The sequence below is a fragment of the Leopardus geoffroyi genome, chromosome B4 (genome assembly GCF_018350155.1).
Source record: "Leopardus geoffroyi isolate Oge1 chromosome B4, O.geoffroyi_Oge1_pat1.0, whole genome shotgun sequence".
NCBI classification, from domain to species: Eukaryota; Metazoa; Chordata; class Mammalia; order Carnivora; family Felidae; genus Leopardus; species Leopardus geoffroyi.
In genome coordinates, this window is record NC_059341.1 from 117,975,460 (window position 1) to 117,993,436 (window position 17,977).

The 17,977-nt window shown below is 34.7% G+C and overlaps 1 protein-coding gene across 6 annotated transcripts in view; it reads right to left on the reverse strand.

Annotated features, from left to right (window-relative positions):
- Positions 1-1,940: 1,940 nt before the first annotated feature.
- Positions 1,941-17,977, reverse strand: part of CDK17 (cyclin dependent kinase 17) — a 110,709-nt gene continuing 94,672 nt past the window's right edge. For 5 of the 6 annotated variants that reach the window (XM_045464666.1, XM_045464663.1, XM_045464664.1 and 2 more), the window contains 10 exons: positions 17,174-17,268; positions 16,868-16,930; positions 15,760-15,883; positions 10,747-10,867; positions 10,051-10,148; positions 9,325-9,430; positions 6,667-6,709; positions 5,588-5,678; positions 4,201-4,278; positions 1,941-3,674 (listed from right to left, as the gene is read on the reverse strand). In XM_045464666.1, the coding sequence (XP_045320622.1) occupies positions 3,637-3,674; positions 4,201-4,278; positions 5,588-5,678; positions 6,667-6,709; positions 9,325-9,430; positions 10,051-10,148; positions 10,747-10,867; positions 15,760-15,883; positions 16,868-16,930; positions 17,174-17,268 (857 nt within the window). In that variant the 3' untranslated portion in view covers positions 1,941-3,636. Of the gene's footprint in view, positions 4,029-4,200; positions 4,279-5,587; positions 5,679-6,666; positions 6,710-9,324; positions 9,431-10,050; positions 10,149-10,746; positions 10,868-15,759; positions 15,884-16,867; positions 16,931-17,173; positions 17,269-17,977 lie in introns of all 6 variants that reach the window. The other variant, XM_045464661.1, reaches the window with a different exon arrangement.

Genomic DNA, 17,977 nt, shown 5'->3' on the forward strand with positions numbered 1-17,977 from the left:
GAGTCAACCTATCTTTTGAAGCTTTGAAGCCAAGCATTACTACTTCTCCTTTTTAGCCAGGAGAGTCCTAGATGGCATCTTCTTCCAAGAGAAGGCTGCTGTGCCTACATTGAAAATCTGTTTAACATAGCCACCCCCATTAATTACCTTGCTGGTTCTTTTGGATAACTTGCTGCCACTTCTACATCAGCACCTGCTGCTTCATCTTGCACTTTTACGTCATGGAGACAGCTTCTTTTCTTAAACCTCATGAACAAACCTCCCTTAGCTTCCAATTGTTCTTCTGCAGCTTCTTCACCTTTTTCAGCCTTCACAGAATTGAAGAGAGTTAGGACTTTGTTCTGGATTAAGCTTTGGTTGGAGGGAATGCCGTGGCTGATTTGATCTTCTACCCAGACCAATAAAACTTCCTCCATGTCAGCAATAAGGCTGTTTCACTTTCTCATCATTTATGCGTTCACTGGAGTAGCTCTATTTAATGTCCTTCAAGAGCTATTCCTTTGCATTCACAACTTGGCTAACTGGACCAAGAGGCCTAGCTTTCAGCCTATGTTGGCTTTTGACATGCCTTCCTGATTAAACTTAAATCATTTCAAAGCTTTTGATTTAAACTCAGAAATGTGTGACTCTTCTTTCACTTGAACACTTAGAGGCCACTGTAGGGTAATGAATTGTCCTAATTCCTGTACTGTTGTGTCTCAGGGAATAGGGAAGCCTGAGGAGAGGGAGAGAGATGGGGGAACAGCCTGTTGGTGGGGCAGTCGGAACACACAACATTTATCATTTATTAAGTTCACTGTCTTACATGGGTGTGATTTGTGACACCCCAAAACAATTACAATGGTAACATCAAGGATCACTAATCACAAATCACCATAATAAATATAATAATAAAACTTGAAGTATTACAAGAATTACCAAATGTAGCACAGAGACATGGAGTGAGCAAATGCAGTTGGAAAAATGGCGCCCACAGACTTGCTCAACGCAGGGTTACGACAAACCTTCAATTCATTAAAAAAACACAGTATCTGCAAAGCGCAATAAAGTGCAGTGCAGTAAAGTGAGTTATGCCGACACATTAAAGGTTACGGGGGGCTGTGGGGAGGGGGAAATGGGGTGGTTGTTCTTAATGGGTATAGAATTTCTATTTGGAGAGATGAAAAATTATGGAAAAAGACAGTGTAAATGCTGTACAATACTCTAATCAATGCCACCAAATTGTATACTTACAATGGGTAAAAAAATGGCAAGATAAACCAGCCTCAACCTCACGAATTGTCCTGGGCCCAAACGACAAATTATTATAACGTGTTAACAAGTAGTCTTTCAAATATAATAAAGCACCACATAGAATGGAACGACTTCTACACACCTAGAGTGACATATTCAATGTGTGTTAATAGCATCATTTGGAAGGAAAACAAAAACGCATCCTCTCTTACCTTTAAAACCATGTCAGTTTAAGATGAATCATAAGTGTTCAAGGTTCAAAATCTCTACATTTCAATTCTCTTCATTGCAAAGTTTTCAGCATCTGAATGGTGGTGCTCAAGTATCAAAAAAAAATACCAAATTCCTTAATAAAATGAAGGAACATCCCTAGGACTTCCTAGGAAGAAGAATTTTATATAACTACTGGATATATTTTTTCATGTTTTATCTGCAAGAATATCAAACTGATGGATAAATATATAAAATTTGCAAAACATTTTTGTAACCTATAAAATGAAAAATGTGACAACTTTATAATTGAAGAGTGCTATCCTATAAAATTATGGTAGAGATTACTAAATGAACGGCCAGCACAAATATAAATTAAATATCATTACTGACGCAGTGAGACTTCATTCTCTTAAAAATGAGACCCATAAAGGAAAATGATCCCGTTCTGCACAGCCTTCTTCCCCCAGAAAGAACGGTGACTCAACAAAACCACATTTTAACAACATGAAGATCTTGTTATTATAAATTTCAAAACAAAATGGAGGAATTTCCACATAATATTTATAACCTTCAAAGTACAATATTAATACATGTCTGTCAGTTAGAAATAACAGCAGTTTGTTAGGCTACAGGGTTTAACATAAAACCAATTTACAAATGTGAAAAGCAGTAGTGGTCCAATATTCACCATTACACATGAATCTGTTTCTTCCAGAAAATTTTTTTTAAAAATTAAAATTTCTGTCTCATGAAATATTAAAATAACACCCAAACATGCCACAATCACTATTCACAAATAAAGTTAAAATGAAATATACAAAAATTCACTTAATACTGTTAAATAACAATAAACTACAAGATTTCCTGAACAGAAATGGTAGGACCCCTGAATGTTTTACAGTGAATATCAGGAAAAAAATTAAGTTATGATTATTTTCATGATATATAAGCCAAAAATTTACATGACCATTTCAAAATATACCAATTAAGATTTGTAGTTTGTAAGATGCACTAAACAAATAGTCCTTAAAAGTTAACACAAATGCTTAAAACACTTACCAACACCAAGGCGTGTTTATGATGTTCAAAGAGATGCATAATTGAAACTGTAATATTTACTATCTCTGATAAACACATTAATACCTACAATGCTTTAAAACAATCCTCAGTTCTCCTTTCTGTCATTTGTATTTATCATGGCTCATTTCAAAGACATATTACAGCTTTTAGCTGATTCCAAGTGAATGTTATTAAAACACACGCATATAGACAGCCCCCAAATGAAATAAATGGCTCCCCCCAAAAGTATCATCCTTTCTAATAAAAGAACTGTATTTAAAATGAAAACAAGACCTCACATATTTCACTGGACTTGTATGGTTTAGTTTTAACTAAATTAAAGCACAATGTAAAATAGGTAAGTGTATTAGTATACACATATCCAATAATATGCAGTAAATATTTCTAAAATGAGGCAAGGTAAAAATAAATAATTTTGGTGCTTTAAATTACTGGTATCTAATGTGAGATCCCCATGTCAGGTATTCACTTGCTTGAATCAACCTCTGCATCACATGCTTTCCTAAACATGATGTACTCATCAATTTTTTAGCTACTCTATTTGCTGATGTTCAATGAAAGATTATACAGCATGAACTTAGAGTGTTCAAGATGGCTCACTTGTTTTACTGTTAAGCAAAGCTAAACTTACATTCCAGGAAACACTGCAGTTTAATTTTAAAAACAAACAAGAAATGCAGCAGTAAAACAATTCGTGGGGAGAAACAGATGCATTCACATCTAATAAAGCCACTGCAACTTCTTCAGGCATTTAACTGTTGTGTTAAATAAACAGACAGTAGTTATTTAGCAGCAATGATTCCGCAATAAATAATGCACTGTGTTTCTCAGTCCTGCACAAAAATTGCAGCTACAGTTACATCAATAGCTGTAACCTACTGGCTCTAATGGCAGAGAAGACCTTAAAACCAACTGTACAAAAAAATTGTCACACTGTGACAACAAATATAAAAACAATCTGTAGGTCTGAAATAAAAAGACTCCACTGTGAAGAGGACAGTGTAGACAAACGGAGATTCCAAGTCCACCAAAAGAAATAATTGCCTTCAGATCTGAGTCCTTGATTGATAAGAAAGGCTGGGGGCTGGGCTTGAAACCATGTTATCAGACTTAAAAGAGCATGCTCTGTCTTCTGTTCTTCCCATGTCCTAAAATATAAAGTCATTTTATGAGGCAGTTCAAGGTTCAGTTTTATCCCACATACAGTATTTGGTGACTCTAGGAAGCTAATGTTCCCACCAGCAAAAACTAATCTTCCACGTAAGAGTGATCAGCACTGTCTGAAATGACCCTTTTGTTGATGGGGTCAGTCTACAGCTTCTATGCTTCGAAGTGATGAACCTGATGACTAGGGAAGCATAAGATGTGTCTTCTGCCTCAGGTACCAGGAATGGCGTGTGCAGTGATCAAGCCAGGCCACTTGTAAAAGGTCTTTGTGCCATCTGCAGCTTTCAGGATCCCTGACTTGACTGAGTCAGATTTCTCTCTGAAGAATTACTGAGCTGCCCACATCATACAGAAAAGTGAGTACGTGCAATGCTAAACATACAGTTGTGGAATGCACTGTACATTGGTTTTTACATCAATAATTTTACTGATCAATTTATAAACCAAAAACTTAGTTCCACGCAAAATTTCATGATCGACACGTGAAATGGTTTATGACAAACACACCTGTCTCTGGATAAGAAGAATTTCGAAAACCCGGGTCCTTTTGCAACTGAATCTCTTTCAAACTGAATATTGATACACCTAAAATGCACAGACAAAAACTATCAGGTAAAGGTCTGACATTATTAAAACAAATATAATCCAACTATCGACAGAATTGTTTAAAAATGTATACTGATTCAACATGAAACATTTATGCTACATTCACAAGGTTACAGCCTTGAACTATTTTTCCCCTTTGTCCCAATGTTTTGAGTAGAAAACCAAACAAAATAATCTCCCCTCAGAACTTTTCCCCCACAATTCTGCTCTGAGTCACACTTCCAGTATATGTTTCTCTTCGAGTATGTACATACAGAGAATATACACTGTCTATTTCTAGGATCTACTGGGGTTGGGGAGACCTAATCAAAAGGCATTACTTGGTTTTTATTCTCTCTGCCTTTACCTGTCTTCTTATGATGGCATGAAGGTATCAGGGCCTCAGACTATCTTCAGATTTTCAGAGAAAAATAAGAAATAGGTTTGTATAACCATAATTGCCTACCTCAAATTGCCAACCATAATTGCCTGATATTAACAATGAAATGTAAATATCATCTTAAAAACACTTGTAATTCTCTTTTCATTTCCAATCTTTCTTTTTCCAATCTCTTTATCATTTCCAATCTCTGCCAGAGAGGTAGTCTTTCATTAAAAAATATCCAGTAAGCTCTAAGTTAAAAGTCTTAAGGATTCTTGATTCCGAACAGCAAATGTCAGTTCCTAAATATTCTAATTCTCCATTCACCTTACTCAGTTTTAAAGCAAAATGTTGAGGTAATTTTTAAAAAGGATCTTATAAGTAAGATGAAGCAGTCACCTCAGGCATGAGAAATCAGCTCTTTTAGTGACTAACAATATGCTCACCACTGTCACGAGGATAGTAAAGTTAGAGGGACCACAGCAAAGAAAAATCATCTTTATATCTTGAAAACGAAATCTACTTTCACAAGGAAACAATCGTATGTTTTGGTTGTGCTCCATTACTCTTTGCCTGAAATCCATTTTTAGAAACTCTGAATCAAAGAAATCTAGATTGGGCCTAATGACAATGTCTATCATCAGATGGCATTTTCCAATTTAAGTCCAGTAAGATTAATAACCCATGTCTAAGTACTATTGATTTCTTACAAAGCAGTGGCAATGTGCTCAGTGTTAAAAGAAATAAATTAAACCATAGGCAAAGAGGACATACACCTCCCTTCAAGGAATTCTGATGTACTTACAAAAAGAGTTAAAATTTTAGGCTTAAAAACCAACAATCTCTTCCCAAACCCCTAATTTACCACCCAGTCTCCTACCCTGGACAAATGAAAATGGGAGGAGGGGACTTTAGAATTTCTCTTACTTTCAGGTAAAGTATGTATTCTTGGTCCCAGACTTCGAAAGTACACATGCTTCATGGCCTCTTCTGCTGAAACCCGTTTCTTAGATTCGTACTGTGAAAAAGCGAAGAACTGCTTCATTAACTTTTTCTCTAAACATCATGAGGGGAGGTAGATTAGCATGTAGAGCTAATAAGATGATTTAATACAATGACTGTTTTTTAAGAACCAACTTGGATTACACCAGATATACTCTAATGTGAGTACTACTGCGATTATGTAGTAATGACTTTATCTAGTTCCAAATTTCCAAGATGAAGTTAAATCTTCACTTTTATAAAAACTTAGACTTCCCGTATTTTCTTAAGTGATGAAAAATTAAAATACCTGACCTTTGGTGTTACTTTTCCTCATGAACACCAAAGTATCATTGGAAATATACCCAATACTTTTATGAAAGATATTATTAAATTACCTACTGGATACCCATTTCCCTTTGTTCCTTGATGAGATAACCTAAATTTGTATAAGGTGTCCATGCTTCCAAGTCCAACAGACCAACATGAACCATGACTATTCTAAGTTTAGGCTAATTATGATAATCTTGCTCCCCGGTTCCCACCCTGTCTTACAATTAATGTTCTGGCCAACGAGACTTATGAAGAAGCCTTGCAGGGGTTTCTGGAAAAGCCTTTGCTTTCCAGATACAAGAGGACTATTATGGCTGACACCCTTATCCTCTCTCTTCTTCCTGCTTTGAATAGAAGATATGAATGGTATTTGTAGGTGCAGCAGCCTGTAAGGCAGTAAGTATAAGGAAAAGAAAGAGAACATAAATTACAGACAACATGCCCTTGACATAGTTTTGGTGCCAGAAGGTGACAACCTCAGACCATTCTAGGGCACAAGAGACCCAGACACATTAAGTGAAACCATTATTTATTATTATTATTATTTTATCTAAGCATATGATTTAAGCATGCCAGATACTACCATAAGTAATCTTATTTAATGGTCATGACAGATATTTAAGGGAGGTATTCCTGATCCCAATCTACAGATGCAGAAACTGAGGCTTAACAATTACAAAGATGTAACTTACCTGAAGAAATTTTGTTATCAACTCGATTCCTTCAGAGTCTAACCTAAAACAACAAAAAAGTGGCAATTTATTCTTTTATCTTAGTTGACAGTAACTTTTCAAATAAAACTATTTTCCAAGTGTTTTAATCTGCAAACATTAAGTGCTCTACAAAAACCACTCTTTTTGCTTTCAAAAGACTCAAAAGTGCTACACTTAGGACTTATCTTGCCACTTGTTCAAGAAGAAAACAGAAAAAACTAGGTTCCAATTCAAATTTTCCATAATGAAGAACAAATCAGATTACTAAAGATTTTTTTTAAAAAGCACACTATTCTGCCTCAAAGTAATCTCTATTATCAGGATAGCTTAAGTAAAGTGTATCATTTTCATAGTGTTCTACGAAAGGCAAGCTACAAAAGCATCATTTTCTTATTATATAGGTTAAAAAAGAAACAAGTGACCCCAAAATGTGTCACTGTGGTTCACAATAAACACAGATAACTCACTCAACATATTTTTACACAACAGTCTACTAAGAACTAGGTACTAGAAGCTATGAAGTTCAATTTATTTTTTTGAGACAGAGAGAGTGCGAGGGAGAAAACACCTGTAAATCAGGGAGAGACAGAGAGAGAATCCCAAGCAGGCACCATTCTGTCAGGGTAGAGCCCAATGTGGGACTTGAACTCAAGAATCATGAGATGGTGACCTGAGCTGAAATCCAGAGTTGGGACGCTGAACCAACTAAGCCACCGAGGCACGCCTATAAAGTTCAACTGCCTCAATAACATCATAAAACTTAATTAAAAATTAGAGCTACACATGTAGAATTTAAGAAACAAAACAGGTGAACATAGGTGAAGAGAAAAAAAACTAAGGGAGGCAAACCCTAAGAGACTCTTAACTATAGAGAACAAACTGAGGGTTGCTGGTGGGGAGGTAGTTGGGGAATGGACTAAATAGGTGATGGGCATTAAGGAGGGCACCTGTTGTCATGAGCACTGGGTGTTGTATGTACATGATGAATCACTAAATTCTATGCTTGAAACCAGTATTACCCTATATTTTTACTGGAATTTAAATAAAAACTTAAATAAATCAATACATGAAAAATAAAAAAAAATTAGAGCTACGAAACCAATGAAGCTGTCGATAAAGACAGATAATTATAGTGATGATATTCATATAATGAGCAGTAGAGGGTTTGGGGACTATCTTAATGGGATAATCTCTTGATCAGAAACCATAGGTTCTATTTTGCACTGCCTTTCACCGGCAATATATTTTCCCCAAGTGCTCTTAATGGGTTCCATGGATGCTATGGCCTAGACATTTTCCAGACTCTTCTAATCCTTTGTAGTTTGCCATTCTGACAGATATCCAGAGCTCCTTGGGCACAAACTAGGGGTTAAGGTCATGGAGAGAAGAGCTTCAACTTTCTGCACTGGACATTACAATAGAAGCAACGTATAAATTACAAAAATAGGATTTATGCTACTCAGAAGGAAGAGACACACAAAAAAAGCCCCGCACATATTATTCTTCCTAAGAAAGTCTACTTAGAATGTTATTAGTTGCTATAGTAACAATAAGAACATCAATTCACATAAGTACTTTAAAAATATTTTTGGTATCTGAATTTGTTTTTCTACTCTCTCTAGCTTGAGAACAAATGGAATTAGAGCAAGTATGTTATACTGTCAGCAATGAGAATGGCTTTGATTAAAACAGACATTGACCTTATTTGGTACCTGGGTGTACTCTTTGATTTTTCTAAGGAAAGATGAAAAAATATAGTCAAAGGGGTTATTCTCTGCTACATACTGAAAATTTAATAATTCCATAAATAAAAATTTCTGACTGACATTTTAATGGGGGTTTTAAATGGATCTGGGGATAGATCTGAGAAGAAATTTTAATGAAATGGCCAAAATTTAGGATATAAGGGGTCAGAAAGAGTTTACATTCCTCAAATACAAATTAGGTCATTAACATTGGCCAAATACTGACAGGTCATTTTGTGTCCGAGTCAAGACTTTACTTATAACACTTCCTTAGGTTTTTTTAAGTAAATATAGAATAATCCCATACAAAGCAAAACAGAAGTTTCATCATGGTCTTCATGGTATTGAAAAAGATATTAACCAATGTCTTCTTTCTGAGAAACGAAATAACCTACATAAACTCTAGAATTCTAATACAGTTGCTTTTATATTCATTTTATTTATAGCTCAATTCTGTGATTTACATATCTTGATCTCTGAATTATAAAATTAATCTGACACAAGGGAGGAAGAAATTCAATTAAATTAGATTCTAAAATATTTAAGAACTGTATGTATTATATGTATTTTTTCCTAAACCCATCTGTGGCTAATGCTTCAAGAGAATGGAAAGAATCAAGTGGGTTTTCCACCCTTTAACGTAAAGAAAAAGAGGGGCGCCTAGGTGGCTCAGTCGGTTACACGTCTGACTTCGGCTCAGGTCATGATCTCACTGCTCCTGAGTTCGAGCCCTGTGTGGGGCTCTGTGCTGACAGCTCAGAGCCTGGAACCTGCTTCGGATTCTGTGTCTCCCTCTCTCTCTGCCCCTCCTCTACTCAACGCCTGGTCTCTCTCTCTCTCTCTCTCTAAAATAAACACTAAAAACAAAAGAAAAAAGAAAAAGAAAAGATACCTGGGTGCATGGTTAATGAGAGGCTGTGGTTTGTATTTTGGAAAGTTGTAGTTCTTGAACTCATCATTTGAAGAAACACCCGGCCAAGTTTCCTGAGATGGTGTTCCTGAATTAAAAAAAAAAAGTATTTATAAATATATAAAAATATATATATATGCAAATATATATAAATAAGGACAAATGAGAAAGTGTCTTAAAGAACACTTTATATTTAGTAGATGATTTGACTATTTCAACTGAAAGCAAAATGACAGAAACAGTAAACACATATGGACCTTTTTTTGGACTAAGCAATGATGCCATAAAAATGATGCCACCTAAATGACATCTAACCTACAGATATTTCCTAATAATATGCCAAAGGTCAATTTTCAGTAATATTTTTCTCTGTTCTTCCACAAAATTTTTATTGCAAAGGCAGAATCAGTAAATGAAGTTACCTAGAAGGCTCTATCTTTATAATTATGCTAATTATAATTCTTTTTTTATTTTAATCAGTAGTGGTTTTCTTAAGCTTTTAAGTAACCTCTACACTCATTGTGGGGCTCCAACTCCTTACCTGGATATCAAGGGTCACAAATCCTACACTGAGACAGCCAGGCACCCCAACTAATTATAATTTTTGTAACAGCTCTTTGTTAGTCTCAGTACCACATTTTAAAATATGTAGTCTTATCCAGCTAGTCAATTGCAGGTAACAAATTACTGGGAAAATATTTCTATTACCTAGCAGTCGGAAAATTAAGTGCAGTTCATCTTCCACAGTTGATCCTGGAAATAGAGGTCTTCCAGAAGCCATTTCAAAGAAAATGCAACCAACACCCCTTTAAAATATATCATAAAAAAATGAGCAATCAATCCATTTACATATTAAGAAGCACAATTATCTTTTCCTTAAGATTGCCTTTCTGGAGAATTTTGTATTAGCCTGATGGAAAACCTCCTGCACAGATTTTTTTCAGCTCCAACTGATTTGTTAACATTTATCTTATTTGTCTCAACTTCCATCTTGCTGTATCCATTGCTCCATGATCCTTAAAATGTCCAACTCTCCTCTGCACGGCCCTTGAAGAATAACACTAACAATAGCTAATAGTGATTGAATGCTTATTATGTCTTAGGTTAGCAGGTAGCAGAGATAGGGAGAAACAAATGATCAGAGATGGGTTTTTTGTTGTTGTTTTTTATCTGAGAGACAGATAAAACCATGAGATCATGACCTGAGCTGAAATCAAGAGTCAGGTGCTTAACTGACTGAGCCACCCAGGCACCCCTCATGTGTTAGAACTCTTTAATTGTTGCTTATATTGTGGCTCTTTAAAATAATATCCTCTTATAAGTCAGATATCTATCAGTATGCCCTGTACCAATGGCTATATTCTTTCAAAATTATAAATGGCAATAACATGTGCATATATTTACCACATGTCAATCTGTGTTGAGTACTCTGAGGAACCAAGAAGCACATCAGGCGGCCGGTACCACAGTGTGACGACTTCATTTGAGTAGGTCTTTGTGGGAACTGACTTGGCTCTGGCTAGCCCTTCACAGGGAAAAGAAAACAATTAAGAAATGGCTGTAACAGATTCCCCAGCCCATAGCCTCACCATGACTCCAGTCACAAGGATGTCCAAGATAGCTGCTACTCTGTAGTTTCTTGAAATTTAACAAAATCAGTTTTAAGAATTTTTCTTGAGTGTGAATAGTCTTGGGTCAGCAAATCTTTATGTAATTAATAACAATTCCACAATCAGAGCCTAGGCTTGCTTTTATGAATGTGAAGGCATCTGATAATCTGATGGGTTAATCTAAACTTAAGATACTTTTCTTCTATGAATCATGATGCCAAAATTATTTCCAAGCTGAACTTAAAATTAACACAAAACAGGTCAATGACACAGAGATAAACAGTTTTACCTTTTAGGCTTTTGTTACTTTTTTAAACCCAAGTCCAATTTTCATTTGCTATACCAACCTTCGTTTTCTTGGAATAAATTACACTGCTGCTGTGTACCTTAAGTACAGTAAGGACAGTTTTAAGTAAGATGGACCACGCTGCCTTTGGATATTATTAATTAATGTGTTAGATTATTAACTAATATAAATGTCATTCCTTTCCAATTTAAAGTGGAATTCACTGATTATCAAGAAACAAAGGCAAGAGTTCACAACTTTATCCCTTGAGCCACTGGCACGAGAGTTGTTTTTACTTCTCTAAGCCTCCAAATTCTAATAACTTTAAGAAGCAACTTTAAAAGATAGGTGAAGAAATATAAACTCATTCTAACATTTAGTTTATTTCAAATAACTCATTTATGTATAACTTTATATATTCGATTAAAACATTAAATAAGAAAAATGGAATTCAAACAAAAGGAATTCAACACTTTAGTAAACTAGATAAAGTCACTCAAATAAAAGTAGAAATTTTAATAATTAGGCAGCACTCATACTATTTTTGTTTAGTACAACAGCTAAAGGGTGTAATTGGAACAATGTTGACACTATCTTATTTAATTACCAGTCTTATTCTACCAATCCAGCTTTGTAAAGTAAGTTCAACAAATAATTTTCCTACCAACTTTGTAATTAGCAAGATGGGGGCAACTTTCTAATTTCTCTTCCTGATATTCATAGTGGGTTATTTAGGGGCAAAGGACAGGGCTACAAGTTTGTTTATTCTATATCCTGTATGTATAGCATCAAAGCAACTGCAAGTTATAGTTTCCTCAATACCTTACTCTCCTGCTCCTGAGAGAATTCTGAACTGGGGTGCTTGTTCAAATAGTCTCCTGGTTCACAATTAGAATTTCAGTAGTGGCATGAAATGAAATCATCTCTTCCAAACCAAGTTAACTGTGATATGATATAATTATACAAGCCATTTTCTATTACTAATGAAATGTTTGTCTGTATTAGTACTTTCTACACCTGAATTTCATCCATCACAGGAAAAGGGATAGAATTTTCATAGAGATCACAAACAATTTACAAAAAAATACTCGGGGTGCCCGGGTGGCTCAGTCAGCTAAGCATCTGACTTTGGCTCAGGTCATGATGTCGCCATTCCTGAGTTCAAGCCCTGTGTCAGGCTCTGTGCTGACAGCTCAGAGCCTGGAGCCTGTTTCAGATTCTGTGTCTCCTTTTCATTCTCTGCCCCTCCTCCACTCACACTCTGTCTCTCTCTCAAAAATAATAAACATTAAATAAATTAAAAAAAACAAAAACAAAACAATACTCAAAGTTGTATGACCCTCCTTCACTTGCAGTCCTGAAGTATATTTACTACTTGACCAACAAAAAATAAGTAACTAAAAGCAGAGACAAAATTGACTGTACTACCTCATGGAATAATCAGAATTTCTTACTGACCTGTGAAAAGATGTAATTTACTTGGTCTGCTTTGTTAGAAGCAAAATTTAAAGCACTCTCCCCAAAAAGTAAGTTTTTGATGGCCTTTGCCATTTTTTTTTTTTTTTTTTTTGCATTTATAATAGCCAATCAGGGTTTCTCTATCACTGCTATTCGTTTTGGGATTAAGGAACAAGGAGCAGTAAATGCACTTTGGCCAAAAAAAGAATGAAAGAGAGAGAAAATAACACTTATAAGGAAAGCAACAACAAAACTGTGCCCGAGACTATATAATCTATGTGAGCATATACGAATAATTTGTCATTTCTTATTTAAACACATGTGACCTACCCATTTCCTTTTTAAGGAAGTAAAAACAAATACCAATCTACTTTCAAACAAACAACAAAGTGTTAAATGAGTAAAAGCATAGGAATTTCCTGAACAAACTCACCACTTAGTGAATTTTTAATCTTTTGTTAACAAAGCAATACTTGAGAGACTTAAAATTGTCAAATTTAATGCAATACTCCAAAAGTAAAACTACTAGAATCACTTATGAAAAATGATAAATGCTAATTATAAAAACTGCACTGGCTTTTTATTACTTTTTTTTTTAATTTTTTTAATGTTTATTTATTTTTGAGAGAGAGAGCACAAGCAGGGGAGGGGCAGAGAAGAGAGGGACAAGGAATCTGAAGCAGACTCCAGGCTCTGAGCTGTCAGCACAGAGCCTCACATGGGGCTCGAACTCACAAACTGTGAGATCATGACCTGAGCTGAAGTCAGATGCCTAACTGAGCCACCCCTGCGCCCTTGCACTGGATTTTTAAAACCAAATTCTATTAGAGTACTGAAACTCTCAAAATGTAGAATATTAAAAAAAAAATCAAAAATCAAAACAAGAAAGCTATTATGCAAAGTTTCTCTAATATAACAAAATTTACTTCCTAGAAGCATAAAGCATATGTAATTTCATTAAAACTGATTAGCTAGAGAGAGATAAACAGCTATTATTTAAGCAATAATTAATTAGTTAATAAACATATAAATAAGTACAAAGTCATGGCGACAGGCATATTAAAGAACCCTTTTTCGGAAGTGGCATTTAAACTCTTTAGTCTCAGGACTCTTTTTATTATAATTTAAAATTATTGAAGACCCAAAGAGCTTTTATTTATATAGATTATATTTATTGATATTTGCCATGTTAGAAAAACTGAGAAAATTTAAAACGTATTCATTTAAAAACACCATTCATTATATATTAAACATGAATTTTTATGAAAAAGATCTTTTTGAAAAAAAAAAAAAAAAAAAAAAAAAGAGGTTAGAGTGGGAGAGAGCCAAAGCATAAGAGACTGTTAAAAACTGAGAACAAACTGAGGGTTGATGGGGGGTGGGAGGGAGGAGAGGGTGGGTGATGGGTATTGAGGAGGGCACCTTTTGGGATGAGCACTGGGTGTTGTATGGAAACCAATTTGACAATAAATTTCATATATTAAATAAATAAATAAATAAATAAAAAAATAAAAAAAATAAAAAAAAAAGATCTTTTTCTATAGGAAAATAAAAATTAGTACAAATGGCCTTGTTTTATATTTTTGTAGTCTATTTAAAATTTTTTAAATGTTTATTTTTGAGACAGAATGTGAGTAGGGAAGGGGCAGAGAGAGAGGGAGACACAGAATCTGAAGTAGGCTCCAGGCTCTGAGCTGTCAGCACAGAACCTGACGCTGGCCTCGAACCCATGAGCCGTGAGATCATGACCTGAGCCGAAGTTGGATGTTTAACCAACTGAGCCACCCAGGAGCCCCTGTAGTCTATTTTAAAAGAAGACTCTTAGATGCTCACATCTGCTTTTATATTCAATCTGTTGTGATATGTTGCTTTGTTTGAAGTATATGAAAAGAACCAGATCTCACATAGAAATGAAGTTGAAAAGAGGAAGAACATTTAAATAGCCTTTCTGAAAACTGCATATTCTTCTTTGATACTGAATTAGATTTAGTTTCTTAAAGATTAGATGGTAACTGAAATCATATTAGTAAACTTCTCATACTCATTACATTAAAATTCATTGGTCTGTCTTCCACTATAAGTGGATCTTTTTACCCAGGCATGATTCTATAATATCATGTAAGTATTAGTCATCTGGAATATATTGATTCCCTAAGTTATACAGATATTCCAAATATTTACATATTTCTTTAGCATATCAAAAAATATTTCTTAATGTCACCACTGATCTCATCAGCAATAAAGTCTTTAAGTATCAGAAAAATATCAAGCTCAATGTGGCAGGTCCAAATTTCCAACATCTAATTTTTGCTTTAAAACTCAAACCTTCCCATTGGCAAGAGATACGATAGGCTCACTTCATTTCAAAGAAAACACCTGCCAAATACATAAGTCTGAGCGCCCATACTTTGTCAGTCATTTTTCTCAAGTAAAAATGGTGTTCCTTGAAAAAAAGGGTTAGTTCAGTTTGCATTCAAATAGTCACACAAGCACTATTCCTTGAGATACAGTATTTCCACATACAACAAACATGTTTTTTGTATACTTCTCATTTCATCACATAAAATACTACAAAGACATGTAAAGTTGGAGATTTAATAAAGTTAATAAATTTTACTACTTCATCAAACACCTTTTTATATAGAATTGACACTTTTTTCCTACAAGCGTATACTGGTGAAGAACACAATGACTAGTAAGTACAATCAGGTGCCACTGCCTTGATTTAAACGAAGGCATTAGCAGCTCTACTCCTTACTGCTTTTAGATTATCACTGCAAATACTGACACAGTGGAAAAGGCAAGTAACAATATGATTTTGATGACGGATACTTTTGGAGATGTCCTGGAAGGGTCTCAGGATGTGTCCACACCTGAGAACCCAGGCCTTTTAGCATTCGTGAACATAACTCACCCACCTAAGTTTTGTCAAATATCTTATTCCGTGGGCTACAGAGAAAATTTCCAAACTCACATAAAAGCAATCACACAGTGTCAACAGTTGTTCTTATAAATTTAACCACCTAGATAGAACTATTTATAAATATCTCATATATTCCATACCAAAATCTGCTAGCTTTAATTCTCCTTTTTCATTAATGAGTAGGTTCTGTGGTTTCAAGTCTCGGTGCAATACCTTTCTTCTGTGGCAATATGCCAAACCACGTAGAATTTGGTACAAAAACAGCTACAGAAACAAATAAACAGAAATTAGTCTTACAAATAATAAGATATACTTTGGTAAGCATGCTATGTTAAACAAAAAACAGGCTTAGAATAGTCAAAGAAAAAAAACGCATCCTTAAGTACAAAGCCTTTCCTTATGTAGTTTTCTGAATTTTATAATTTATTATTCTATTTGAAGCATCTATTTTCCAGTCTGACAATTTCTATGAAAATAAATATTAAAAATAAAGTGAAATGAAGCTTTGTCCCCATAGTAATCGTCCATTTGTTATAGAAAATGATTTAAAATAAAAAATATATATAAAATATATCCTCATAAGCTTACAGGCCTACTAAGCCTTATAGGTTGATTATGATATTCTGGCAAAACAACTAACCAACCTCTACCCATCCACCAAAAATACCTGATCTGGGACAGTGTCTTTAAAATAAGGCAATGGAATTGGTGGTTTTATAAAAATTCTGAGGTGTCAGAGAGAACGGTGCTGCATAGCCCTGGCAAATTACGTGCTATAAAAATAACCTAAACCAGCTTCTATCACCCACCCTCTGGGTACTTTACTTTCCGCACCTCCTACTCAGCCTTCAGAATCTGCTATGATTCAGAAAAGGGAATTAGCACAGTAGAGCTCTGAATGATTGTCTGAAAAAAGCAATTCCTAGATTTTGGTGGAAAAAAGGATGTGGAACACAGAAGGTCTTCAATTCTCTGGAGTTGACAAAGAAGAGTCTCAAGTTCAGAGGATCTAAGAATATACCCTTGGTTTACTTGTAGGTAGAAAACACAGCATTAGAACATCAAGAATAAGTCAGTGCAGGAGGGGAAAAACAGCCCAAAGAAATTCCAAGCAGCAGTCTCCACACACTACATATTTATGTTTTGAAAACTCTAAAATTATGATTTCTATATATTCCTGTTACTTTCTATGTTTGGAAAATCTAAGGGCTATTTAAACAAAACTTAAAATGACACACTAAAGCATACCTTTACATTGTGCATACTCATGATGTTTCCACAGTCATCCATGTACTGTTTTAGATCTTTATCCTAAAAAAATATAGTGCTTTACTATGTGACACATACTTCCCAGAAGGCATGAATGATTTACTTAATAGTATTTAATTTTTAAAAGTGTTTTTTTTTTTTTTTGAGTAAAGATATTGAATGTACAACACATAATTTAATTAAATACTGATAATTAAACAATAATGCCCTGGAACTGTTAAAACACTCAATTTCCTATGTTTTATTACAGCAAAAGTAAATACTGAATTTTTGTTAAATGCTTACCAGATATTCAAATACCAGAGTCAAAGATTTATCTGTGTGAACAATGTCATGTAAGGTTACTATATTTGCATGTTTTAGATCCTTTAATAGTGAAACTGGAAAACAGAAAAGAAAGTCAATTATTCAGTCTGCAGTAGCCAGACTATAAAAACCTGAAGTATAACACATGAACCGACTGAGTTTAAGATTCTCTTAAGTGTAAAACAATAATTCACCAAGAGGACCTGTAGTACAAATTTTAATAGAATTCAGTTTTTTCTTTTCTTTTATGGTTTTGAGTGTGATATTTTTAATATTTAAAATTGTCCTCCATATTACAATAATATTCTCCATAACTGTTTTTTTCTCAAATACTAACTTACTGAGACTTCTAAGATCTAGATATAGTTGAAGGTACAAGTTGTTTTCCTTCCAAATTGCTAATCGGTTTCTTCAAGCCATTTTCTGGATTATCTTTTTAAAGATACAGAACTTTTTTTACTTTTTTTCTTTTAATGTTTATTTATTGAGAGAGAGAGAGCATGAGAGCAAGACCATGCACACGAGCAGGGGAGGGGCAGAGAGAATCCCAAGCAGGCTCCATGCTGTCAGTGCAGAGCCCAACGCAGGGTTCGACCTCACAAACCATGAGATCATGACCCGAGCTGAAACCAAGAGTTGGAAGCTTAACCGACCCACCCAGGCCCCCCTAGATAATTAACCTTTTTTAAAAAAATGGTATCATACTATTTACATTCGGTATATACTAATTTATAGTTGCTTTTTCCCATAGATAGTATATAACATTTCCCAATGTCAAATATT